At 52.6% G+C, this 12,408-nt stretch overlaps 2 protein-coding genes across 2 annotated transcripts; one reads left to right on the plus strand and one right to left on the minus strand.

The window, feature by feature from the left end:
* Window positions 1–3,254: 3,254 nt before the first annotated feature.
* MYCFIDRAFT_178039 (uncharacterized protein) lies at window positions 3,255–7,394 on the minus strand (the record flags this gene model as incomplete). Its single annotated transcript, XM_007931975.1, has 28 exons — window positions 3,255–3,340; window positions 3,380–3,430; window positions 3,478–3,690; window positions 3,722–3,759; window positions 3,799–3,838; window positions 3,862–4,021; window positions 4,054–4,112; window positions 4,140–4,236; window positions 4,284–4,289; window positions 4,313–4,502; window positions 4,546–4,690; window positions 4,713–4,896; window positions 4,925–4,938; window positions 4,975–5,031; window positions 5,059–5,122; window positions 5,156–5,238; window positions 5,271–5,451; window positions 5,494–5,824; window positions 5,859–5,951; window positions 5,982–6,080; window positions 6,109–6,420; window positions 6,463–6,768; window positions 6,796–6,818; window positions 6,853–6,965; window positions 7,008–7,023; window positions 7,052–7,190; window positions 7,218–7,311; window positions 7,343–7,394. 28 exons carry the CDS (start codon window positions 7,392–7,394, stop codon window positions 3,255–3,257), a joined length of 3,246 nt encoding a protein of 1,081 aa, XP_007930166.1.
* Window positions 7,395–10,867: 3,473 nt separating this feature from the next.
* Window positions 10,868–12,148, plus strand: MYCFIDRAFT_119008 (uncharacterized protein; the record flags this gene model as incomplete). Its single annotated transcript, XM_007931976.1, has 1 exon — window positions 10,868–12,148. A coding segment is annotated over one exon (1,281 nt), but the record flags the coding sequence as incomplete, so codon positions are not given.
* Between the last annotated feature and the right edge of the window lie 260 nt (window positions 12,149–12,408).

The raw sequence follows: 12,408 nt of genomic DNA on the forward strand, positions 1-12,408 counted from the left end.
ATACGGTCGGAGCGTTAGGATCGGATACCGTATCGAGTACGACTTAGAGGCGAGCTATATTGCCCTTAGTATCGATAAGCTTCCGCTAAGCTTCTATCTCTACTGCCTCTATCTTTTTAGCCTACAGCCGGTACTCCTTTATATATGTCTTATACTTCTCGACATCGGCTACGACTAGGTTCTAAGAGAGCGTCTTCCTATAGGAGTCTATCTCTTTCTATAGAGTCTCGGATGCTTTAGCAACGTGCTTTAGCTTGCTATTCGCCTCTTTATACTTCTTCTTATTAAGTTCGTTTGCCTTAAACAAGACAGAGCATTAGCGGATCGTTTTACGATAGTCCAATTTAAGCTATCGTAGTAGTAAATAGATCGAATCGTTGTCTTATAACACTATAGAAGCGAATTGCTCGGAGGTTAGCTTCTAAAGGGATTTCAAGGGGATAGTAATAGTCGTTAGTAAGTCGGCTTTAGTCGCCGTATCGTAATCGATTGCTACTTCGTATTACCTAGTCGTATTATCTTTGCGGATATAGGTATCGTAGATTAGTTTAGAGAAATTAAAAGTCGGGGCTAGAAGTTCTAGATAGGTCGCGTCTTAACGATCTCTATACTCCTACTTAGGACCTTCTAGTAATTTCTCGAGGATCTCCTTCTCTTACTCGGAGTACTAGTTAGAGGGGAACTCGCCGGGAATAGCGGCTTGTGTCTTATTATCGGGTCGTATAAAGAGTGCGGATTCCCGCGTAGTACGCCGATAGCGCAGTCGCTTAGGACGCGCTATAGCGGAGAGAGTATATACAAGAGGTGCTAATACTTACTGTTGTATACTTACTCTTTGTTTGCTACGAGAGATATAATTGCGGATACTCGAGTCGGGCGCGTATATATTTTATATAGAATAGCGTACTCGGCTAAGTATAGGGCGGATTCGAGTAGAACGCGTCTATCTTCTTATAGGCTACGTTCGAGCGAGTTACGGATACGGATACGGATACGGATATGCGAGGCTATCTCTTTATAGCGCTACGCGGTAGCGATTTCGAATACGAGTGTCGGATACGGTTTCGGATACGAGTTTCGAATAGGTAGATTGCGTAATACTAATATAGCAGTATCCTATAAGTATATAGTTCGCGAAATGTAACGGAGACCTTATATTCGAGGTAACTACAAAGTCGCGAACAACTATCTAAGAGGTCGTAGGGACTGAGTGTTTAAATAGGGATCCGGAGGTACTAAGCTACGGCACGGCCCGTACCGGGCTTTTACGTATTAGACTCGCATATAAAGGGCTTGCCCGTAACAGGCTAGGAGGATAGTCGTTCCTCCTAAACCCTCTATAGCCTTACCGCTTTAGTACCTATATTACTTTATTAACGTTAGCGCTTAGGGCAGAGGGGAATAGTCGTCGTAGGCTCCTCCTAAACCCCCCGTACCTACTACGCAGACTACTCCTACCTTTACTTCTTATAGTATATAGGTCCTAGTCTAACTATTTAGTACAAAGCTTGATATCGTTAAGGTAGTCTTTAGTATATAAGAGGTTAGAGGAGGTTTTGCTCCTAATATGCCTAAGGCCGCCGTCGTTATCGTATTAATTACTTTTATTAGCGTAGTTTGCTAGAAATGTGCTTAATCGACTTAACTCGGTCGACTTCGGTCTAGATCCGAGATTAACTAATTAACTAATTAACTAAATAATTAAATAGGATAGGTATAAGGCTACTAACTTATTAATTGCGATAATGTCCCTTCTAGTCGCTAAAGTAAACCCTTAACTAGCTTCTTATCTAAATCTTACCTCGCTACCTATCTTTTACGCTTCTAACTGCACTACTATAACGCTAGCGATAGTAAAGGGATATTAGTATATAAGAATTGCAGCCGTGCGTCTAATTACAATACGAGCGCGTCCTTCTGCTATAATAGTCGAGCGTAAGAGGTATTATAGTACTACCCCCGCTTTAAGTGTATTCGTCCGAGTTCTTTACGTCTACTCTAGAACAAATAGACCTAGCCCCCTTTTCTTCTTAGACGCACGCAGATTACATAATCTATCTAAACTAAGCTAGGGTACCGAGTCGTAATTTTAGCAGGTTTCTTAAACCGCCGTAAGCCGCGCTAGCTAGGTTCTTAGTTGCCTTCTAAACTAACTATTATAAATAGTAGAGGGGCGTCGGTACCCTATTTAACCCGATAGTTTCGTTAGCTAATTAACTAGGTTAAGCAGCTATAAATGTTTACTAAAAAACTCAGTTCGTCTAGTTTCTATAGACATACTACGGTATACGCCGAAGAGTAAGCGTAGTAGTTATATTTACTTAGTTAACTTGTAATATATCTCGAAGGGCTAGGGTATAACGAGATTTAACCCGCTAGAAAGCCCCGGCTAATTCGCTCTATAGTTTTACTCTAGTATTGTCCTTTCCTTTTAATCTAACCCTTCCTATCTCTTTTAGTCTAGTCGCGTACGGTCTTACGTACAGTCTTGCTTATAGTCTTACGCGCGATCTTGCTTAAAGTTTTACGTAATAATTAGGGCATAATTATACGTAAAGTCGGCGCGAGAGGTATACGTATATTTAGCGCAAGTAGTATAGTCGGCACGTGTATCGCGTATATTAGTTAGTTACTATTGTAGTACTAGTTGTTAGTAACGTAAAGATCTCTTCGAGCCTAAGGTTGCGGTTACGTAGGGAGGACATCTTTTCTGCTAATAAGAGGGCTAGAATGCTTTTATATAGGCGCATCTTTAAATTCAACCCCTACGCTAGTAGATAGTAATACGCCTTCTACTACGTAGAAGGCCGTACGCTACCTGCCTACGCAAGAAACTACCTACTAAGACTGATTGTTATCCGCCGCTCGCCTACTGTTTTTAGACCTCTGTTTCCGTGTCCTCGTCGCAAGCTCCTCGAATACTCTAACTTCGGCCTAAAAACATCTAGCTTCGCTCGGATTATATATAGCTAGTAGGGGGGGGGTGTTTATTTTTATATATAAAGGATATCTCTTGCCTTGCTGCTTGCTTTCTTCTCTAATAGTCTGTAATGCGGACAGACGGACGGACGGATCTAGTAATAGTAGAGCAGAGTCGGAAAACGTAGAGATAAGAGATTAAAGAAGAGGCAGAGGAAGAGTTCTTGTTACTACTACTTAACGGATGAATGAATGAATAATCTAACAAAAGACGTTGGCTATACCTATAGAATACATTTCTCTTATATTCTTGCTTTTTTTTTCCTGCCGTGATTTTAGGGGGAACCCACAGATACATGTATGTAAAGGGAGAGCGATGGCACGGCGAATGAGAATGAGAATCTGGAGTATCTACAGCTACCTTATATTCGGTGTATGTGCTGCTTTGTTTTTTTTTCACTTCGCTTTGAGGGTATTTTCGCTTGGTAGGTAGATTCGGAGATGTTCAGAGCTGCAAGGCTTTGACTCGTCGAGGGCGAGGGCGAGGGCGAGTCATACATGGAGATGGATGAATGCTACTTTCTCTCGAGACAGTGAGATTGGAAAGGCTGGGGTGGGCGTGTGAATGACTGAGGCGGAAGATTGTAAATCGAACATGATTGTGCTGTGCGAGCATTAGGAAGAGGTCCGCACTGCGGAATGCACACCACCCTCCCTGCTCGATTTGCGAATACCCGATGCTGTGTTCGTGGGATTTCTTGTTTATTCGTTCTGGAACGGTCGTGTGCTTGATTGTAACCACCTTGTTGTGTGGCTGTGAGGAGATCAGCGGATGGAGTGCTGACGTTTGGAGATTCAAGTACGAACGATAGGCATTACGGTAAGAATTCTGACCATAGCATTATCCATCCATCCTCGTCTGGAGTGTGGTCACTCCTTTACCTGTTTTCGGAAATTTGTTGGATGATGGCTGGATTAGAATCGAGATAATTGAATCTGAGGCGAGCTCCTTCGTGCTTGTGCTTCCCCAGCCGCTACCCGCGAAGAACATACGTATCTTCCATAGCCACGCATCGGGCTTCCCCCTCGCCCTGCTCTCGTCCTACTGATCATGCTATGGCCGGGATCGTGCACAAACTCCTGTTCTGCGGAAACACCGAGGGACTGGTTGGTGATGGACCCGTGTCGCTGTACTGTCATTCATGCCGTGCACGAGGCACTTGTCACGTCGATGAAACGCCGGTCGATGAGGGCGGGATTTGGTCTATTGCAAGGCAGTCCCTTGATGGGTGATAAGTCTACGGAGATTCTCATAAGCTACGGTAGAGGTGCATTAGGCAATATTGGATGTTAGATGCTTGAACCTGGAGCTTGCTGATGAGGTCGGTTGCACTCGCGTTGGCATATGAGCTGAGGATGTGATGGAAGGAGTTGGTTTTGCCAAGGATGGGAGAATGTTCTTTCTTTGTTTCTGACCAAGTTTTGACTTGTAGCCATGTTCGGGGAAATTCCACGCCAACGAACTCTGCGTGACACCTGTCAGGTAAATTTTCGGATCCAAGATAAACCGTTCGCAACCCAACCTGTTGTCTTGTCAGCTGAACGAGACGTCTTGCTTGCCATCACGGAGAAGGCGATGGAGTGGAGAGCGCGATGTTCTGAGCCTCGACCCTGGTAGCCTGCCTGCTGCAAAATTTTGGCGACTCTGTGCCGTAGCATCCAAGCATGTCCTTCACACGAAGGACCCGTCTCGCTGGAGGTATGCCCGCGACTGGGACACCTTCATCCAGCACTCTTCCTGCTGTCCAACCACTGATGATCAGCATCGATCGTGTAGCAAACATCGAAATTGTGTTCCAAAACGCGGATTTCTGCCGTGAGCACAGTGTCGTCTGGTCTGTCTTGAGCATTCGAGACGGACCTCAGGGAGGTTCTGCGCTCGCAGAAAGGGCAGATGAGGAGTACACCGAAACAGGTCTTGTTGTCGTGTGACTGTTCTAATCACGTGTAGACGCATGCCTCACGCCTAGATCACTATTCGGCTACCTTTACCACCAGCGATCACGACGTGGCTATGAGCAGATCGAGGCATGTGGAGGATGCGGGAGCGAGCTGCTGACCACACCTATGCCCCGTCACCCTTCGGAGAAATTACGTCGACGCGCCGTGGAGTGCTGACGCCGATCATGAAACCTGCTGACTTCTTGACGACTATCTTTCAGGGGCTTGGGTGAACTTCATCAAGCCAGTTGCGCCATCCCCAGTCGGAGGCGTTGAGATGCAGCCCCTGCCCCGGGAGACAACATGGTAGGGAAAGGTCTACACTCGGCATGCTCACGATCGCTTACCACTGCGATGCGGTGGATGCGGGAAACCAGGTTCTCGGATGTAAATTTGAGATTGGGTAGCAGGCGCCAGTGTACATACCGGATGCACAGCTTGCAAGGTACAGCAGGTCCCCTTGATAAGCTCAGAGCCACGACATGGCGGACCTTTCAATGCCCTGATCAGGATAAAGCCATGTTGCACTCTCTTTCACTATAGTGTGATATTAGCTGTTTGAGACATTTGCACGGACCAGGTGTTCGTCGGTCTTTGTGAAGGAGATGTGGTTAACGTGGAGCACAGGAACGGCACGTGCGGTGTGCGATTTTGTCGACAGTCAGTTCGAGTGTGTAGTGGCGCTGTGCTGCGTCGAAGAGTTGTACCAGGTGCAGATCTCCCATAGACGCAGTGCATCAGTGCAGGACGTCTGCCAGTGTCTGAATGCGTGCAGCGCCCGGTCGATGGTGCAGATTGCGCATGCTCGCCAGAAAGGGTTCGAAACGGGTGTCGATTGATCACGAGAACACGGACAGGCGGCTCCGCAGCGCGCAGTGATCGGAAGTCTCTGACAAATTCGCGGCTGCTTCCTGTCGAGTCGCCGGGGTGAATGTCACAGGATCGAGGTGTTGTTTGTCGTGCAAGTGAGAGCGGGAAGCAGCGTTTGTTGGGAGGTCTCGAGAGAGGCGCTGCATGCTCGGCCATTTTGGCTCATTCGCGCTAATCGTCGCCAAGGTCACGCTTTCCCGGTCGAGCGCCGGCTAGACGACCAGCCCATCGTTTCAGGATTCGGACTCGAATGGGGATTCTGGTCGGCCTGGGCGAGGCGTCCGGCTCGTCTTGCTTGCAGAGGAAAGGCTCCGTCACGTGGTCCAGGCCGGTGGAGGTAGGCCGTCGAGGGCTTCGGCTTCGGCGGCGGCGGCGGCGGGGCCAAAGTGGCGGTGAAAGAGGTGCCTGGAAATGCCAACGGACTTCTGCAGGCATCCGTGAGACTCGTTCCTTGTGGCGACATCATCAGCACATGGCGTTGGCGTTGAGCCTGCCGACTTCTCACGACTCGAGGCCGCGCTGGTGCCTCCTTGGTCGGCCGGGCGCGTACCGTAGATTAACACATTTGTCCGGGCAGATTGGTGAAGCGTCAGTGGTAGCCAATCGATGGCCCGCGCGTCAGCAGCGAGTCTCCAGCGGCGAGCAGGCGTCCGCGTCATGAATGCTCATGACATGTGGCAGCAGGCGTCAGCGCGTGGAGCTGCGCTGAGCTGAGCTGACCTGATAGACGTCTGCTGAGCGCGGAGCCTAAGAAGGCGACAGCCGTGGAATGTGTACAGGCACTGGAAGTCGTTCGAACTTGCACGTCGAAGCAGCAAACTTTGTGTGGTGCGCCAAGCCCCGCGCTCATTGGCTCGCTTGTGCCGTGCGAAGACGTCGCCTCGTCGTCGCTGCTCCTCTGTCTTCTCCATCCGCGTGCATGATGGCTGACATGGATCAAAGATCGAAGCAAGGGACTTTTGGTTGACCTGCGCAATACTTGCAGCACGCCGCCACAAACGGCACTGGCCCGCAGCGGGCGCATCTGCCTGAAACCGAGGATTACAGTACAGTACATTTGACCATGGCCTCCTTTTCCGTACGGACAGCGGCCACCACAGCATTATTGTGCAGGGCAGCGCGAATCCAGCGAGCGCCGCCTCGAACGCCCTGAAACAAAGAGCGCTGCTCCAGCGCTTAATTGCGACTAAATCGCTCGGGCGCGGTTACTGATGCACTTATTGCGCAATGTGGCTGGTCATGGCGCCAGAAAATACTTGACGGGGAGCGGAGAGTACATAGAACTGTCAGCGTTTCGCGTGACTATCTGCAGGCGCGCCGGAAGCCGTGGCAAGAGGCCTTTGTGACAGGTTGTGTCTTCAATGCTTGGGCCGGCCATTTCTTGGGAGCTGCCGGCTAGCCTGGTCGCAACGACTTGCATACAGCACATCGGGACCCGGGCCGATCGGGAAAGGTCCAGGGCAGTATTCTGGTAGGCTCGCTCCGTAGCGTGTCGAGGCTCTTGACCAAGCTGCACCAATGCTTCAGTGGTCCATGGGATCATCATACACACCGGGCTCTGGAGAGGTGGAGAGAGAAGGCTCCCGTCCTGCGAATGGATCCATCGCGCACGGCCTTTCTGCAAGATGTCGGGGCCATGTGGAGCAGGACATGTCGCAATCAGCGCAAGCGTCGGCTTGCTGGATGTGGGTACTGTATTTCGAAGATTGCCATCAGTGCACTCGAGGCTTTCGAAGCAAGTCAGATGAAGACTCTGCAAGGAAAATTCGATCAAGTGCATCAAGAGAAGGATGACGGGGCGAATCGATACCTCCTGGCGTCGGGGGTTATGAATAGGCCGGCCGCATTGGGCGGCGGAAGTGGGCTACAGATGCAGCTTCCCACTGCGACCTGCGAGGTGGCAGTGTGGTCTGAGCGTTCTTTCAATACGATCAATACTCTGAGGCTGATGTGACCCGGCAAAGTGGTAACGATAGCCAGACCTGGTAGTCATTTTCTGCTGTCGGCCAAGGTCGGTCATGACGCTTGTTAGAAGTAGGACATGCTGGCCAGCTATCCCTACCAGGTCGACACAGGCCTTGCTGCTGCTGCTGCTGCTTCCTTCCAAACAACAACGTCCTTCTGATCCGGCGATATCAACGAACCAGGGCTGGCATTTGTACCTCTTTAAGCTCGCCCTCGACCTGCTGCCACTTTAATAGTACTTCTTTGTTCACAGCCTCATCCACAGGCTGCCACAGGGTGATACTAAGCGGGTGTCACGAACGACGCCAAACTAACGTACTTCCAACATACCGCAGTGTTCTGCAGATCTACGCGACCACTCCCGCTATCGACGACATATATCGACCCCAGGCACTTCACGCCGCCCGTTCGGCATCAACGGTTCAACGATACTACTACACCTCAGCACGCACAACTCGATCTCACGTCGGCAATCAGCTGCACCAAGACAGAGTCTGCGCAACGGTGCACGTCTGGAACGGGACTGCTCGCCAGGAGTGCAGAGAGACGGGCTGATTGTCGAGCATTGTTCAGGGTGAGTAGCGTCCAAGACATCCTGCTGCATCTGTCACGCATGCTGCTTTGGCTACTGCCTTGGCCACTTTCCATCTCCGATGATGCGCACCTCGAGTCGATCTTTGGAAAGCAAGCTGTCTCGCCGAGCGAAGCGGTCTCGTACGCCTTTGCAGGATCAACGAGTCAGCCAAGGATGGAGCGTCGGATTGCAATCTGCGGCGACGGGCGAGATGGAGGCCGAGCTCAGCATCGCGCTATCACGTCCATCGACTCTCAGCAGGCTGGCGTGGCGCTTGAGTTGTTGATGGGGATGCTGACGATGGACAGGGCATGCGACGTTGAAAGAAAGACGGCCGGCATCCAGCGCACCTCTGAAGTCAAAGCAATTTGGACTCCTGCTATCCGGAAGTCTACGCTGCCTTCCGCTGCAGCTTGCGAACGGTCGACCTCTCGTCCAGAAGCGAGTGCCGTCCTGATTCGTCGGCCAGCAACGCGTTCCGTCATCGCGCCGACAAACTCAACCGGGCGGGCCGAGCAGGAGCGGCACGCTGCTAGAGCGCTTGGACCAATCTATCGACTCGGCCAAGCAACGACGAGTCGATCGATTGATTGATCGGCAGACTCGAGCTCGTTGGGCGCGTTGGCCAGAAGGGAGCAGAAAGCAGTGTCTGCCATCTGATCGTCGAGTTGCGGCTCGCGGCTGAGCGAGCGCCTCCACAGCGACGAGCATCAACAGGCCCGGCCAGGCCAGGCCAGGCGATCGCGTCAATATATGGGCTCGAGTGCGTTCAGGATGGATCAAGGTAAGCAAGCTCGTTTCGTTTCCTCATGCCGGCTCATGCACATGCATACCGCGCTCCCACGCCCGCCATCTCAGCCGATTCTCCTTGTATTCGGCCCGCACGCCCGCGCAAGAATGCTCGCAGAATCCAAGCCGCCCGCCATCCCACCAACTCACCTTGCATGCCCGTTGCTCGTGTGACGTTGGAGGGCGATGCGATGGATGCGATGGATGCGATGCTTCCCATCCATCATCGTGTTTCGCCCCAATGAGCCGCTCCGTTTCAGACACAGCCAAACGGTTCAGTCAGCCACGTTGTGCGACGCTGGGCGATGGGCGTGGGCGTGGGCGTGGGCGTGGGCGTGGGCGGTGCTCACGTGCGAGCTGCTGCCTCAACACTGCCCATGCCGACCAGACATTCGCATTCGTGGCCTGCAAGTCGTTCTCGCCTTGCATGGCACATCGCATGTCGACGCACGTAGCTTGCTCTGCTAACGTGTCCGTGTCCGCGCAGGCCCGATTCTCCAGCAGCAATTGCCACTCGACCACTATTCGCTCTCCGACCACCACGACTACAACGACCAATATCCGGGCCATGCGCATCACGCCGCCTACACTGCCGGCGGTGCCGTCGACCACATCAGGCGTGACGGCGCCGCTCCGCTTCAACCACATGCACCTCAGCCTTTCACCTTCCCCTCCACTCACAGCGCAACGGGCACTCGCTTCGTCAGCGATCGCGCGGTAGCCTCAGACGCCAGCAGCAGGTGAGTGTGCTGCTCTCATTGGCTCTCCAGCTCGCTTCTCGCTTCTCGCTTCTCGCCCCGCCCCGCCCCGCTCCGCCCCTCCCTGCTCCTCTCGGCTCACCCTCACTCCTCTCCGCCTTTCTTCCCAAGGCGAATCACGGCAATTGCCCAGAGTGCATGTCCATGTGCGAACCTCCTGCATCGTCGACTGTAGTCGCACAGAATCCCGACAGAGCGGCCTCCTATCGCACTGCCCGCTGTGCCATCACACGACGAATTATGTCATCCACGCGCTGCCCTGCGCTGCGTCGCTGCAGAAGCCTTTCGCTTGCCCAGAACCTATCCCGTCACCCGCAACACGTTACACATTGTCACCCTCTCCCACCCTGCCCTTCCCATCACCTCCACTGTGTGCCCTCTTCTACCATGTGATACGCTAATCGGATCCTGGGCTGTAGCTACCACGCATCCAACAACTTCACGGATTCGAGTTCCGCCTCCATCTCCACCAGTCCGTCTTCAGCCGCCGGCTCGCTCGCGCCGCCTTACACAAACTACCCCCATCACAACCAGTGCACAAGTCTAGCAAGCTACTCGGGAGCCGTGCAACAACCCCAGTCGTTCGTGCCAGCAATCTACAACACTCGAGTACCGTCGATGTAGGTAGCCATGGGCGCACGGCAGCCTCGTCACATCACTGGTCATTGACCCAAGCTCACACATGCTTGACAGTTTAGACACCACGGCCTCTGGCATGCTCCCGCCTCCCAATCCTGGGATACGATCACCGATATCTAGCTCGACCCATGCGACCGACCGCGACCCATTAGCCACTTCAACTCCTTTCTTAGCTCGCACGCAATTGTCGCCAGGCTCGCAGCCTGGATACGCATCCTTCCAAGATACACCACGAACCAGTTACGGCCTTTCCAACTTGTCCCTGTCTAACCACCACTACCCTCACGGTCACCCTCACGGTCACATGGCGTCGCCCACCTACGGCAACCAGCAGAATGACTGCACCAACTTTCCGTGGCCCAATCTGGAAGTCCAAGCAGAAATGACCTGCGAAGGTCAGTCAGTCACACCCGAGGTTCACGCCAAAGTCGAAAAAGGCTTCTTCTTGTCGACCGTTGACCAAAAGTGGACTTGCTATCGCCGCAATTATTTCTCTGTGCAATGTCACTTCGAGTTGCACCCGAACATCAACAATGGCCGCATGCACTTGAAGCGCAACAACAATCAACACACGGAGCAGATCCAGGCCATGGGTATGCGGCTATCTGCTGCAGTAGATGGCTCGACGGGGAAGCTCATTGAGCTGATTCAGCACACCCCGAAACGCGACCATGGCCCAAAGACCAAGATAGATATTGTCAAGGTTCCGCCAACCCCATCTACGGGACGAAATGATCACACCGTATCACCACACGGAATCTACTCAGTGCCGATCCAAGCATTCCATGCCACTGGTCAGGTACCTGGGCCGTTCCTGCCCTTCCAGCACAGCTCCGATGGCTCGTCATCCACCGCGACCACACAAGCGTCAAGCATGACTTCTCACTACGGCTACTCGGCAAGCGCTGGTGGTCATATCCCCACGCCGGGTCAGAATCCTGCGCACACCTTCGAACGAGTACAGTTCAAGCAGGCAACTGCGAATAATGGCAAGCGACGTGCATCACAACAGTACTTTCACCTCATCGTAGAACTCTACGCCGATGTCCGGAAGGAGCAAAACGATGCACCTCAGTGGGTGAAGGTCGCGCATAGAGTGAGCGAGAAGATTGTCGTTCGCGGAAGATCGCCGAGCCACTACCAGAATGAGGGCCAAAATCAGAACGGCAGGACTGGGAGCTCAAGCGGCGGCAGTGGTCACAGCTATGCGGCAACTACAACCTTTGGTAATATCTCCTCGGGCGGCTTCCGATACGGCTCTGGTGCATCTGGCACTGCTCTGAGCGGCGGCACATATCGTACCAATGCGTATGGCTACCATCCGTCTCCCGAGCATTCTGGCAGTAGCGCATCGAGTGTGGACGGCGGAGCTGAGAACGACTATCCAGCCGATTCCGTCATGTCCGATGCAGAACGGAGCGACATGCAGGCTCACGAAGGCTATCGCTACTACCCTGCCCCACTTTATGAAGGTCAAGGACTTCCGCTTCCCAAGATTGAAAGCACTGCCCGGTATTCCACCGAACCATCATCCTGGGCGGTCAAGTATGAGAACTCTGACGCCGTCTCTGGTGCTCAGCAGTGGCCCATGAGCAGGTTTCAAGGCGTCGACTCAAGTCGCGGCTACTTCCCACAGGACCTGACCACGACATACCCATGATGATGATGATGATGATGATCGATACCGCCCAAGATGACTGTACTCAGAAGAAGCTCTCTTTTGTCTCGCATGTGCTGCGTTGGCCACTCTCAGAAAGATACACCAAGCTTGGACGGCTCTTTCGTGCGTCTCAGCAGCGCTGGCGCTCGACACGCGACGTGGAACGCCTCACGCGACGACGACTTTCAGCATGATGTTTTCGTTTTTGCCTCGGAGTATTTCGCTTCTCTTCA

The sequence above is a fragment of the Pseudocercospora fijiensis genome, assembly GCF_000340215.1.
Source record: "Pseudocercospora fijiensis CIRAD86 unplaced genomic scaffold MYCFIscaffold_8, whole genome shotgun sequence".
Classification (NCBI taxonomy): domain Eukaryota; kingdom Fungi; phylum Ascomycota; class Dothideomycetes; order Mycosphaerellales; family Mycosphaerellaceae; genus Pseudocercospora; species Pseudocercospora fijiensis.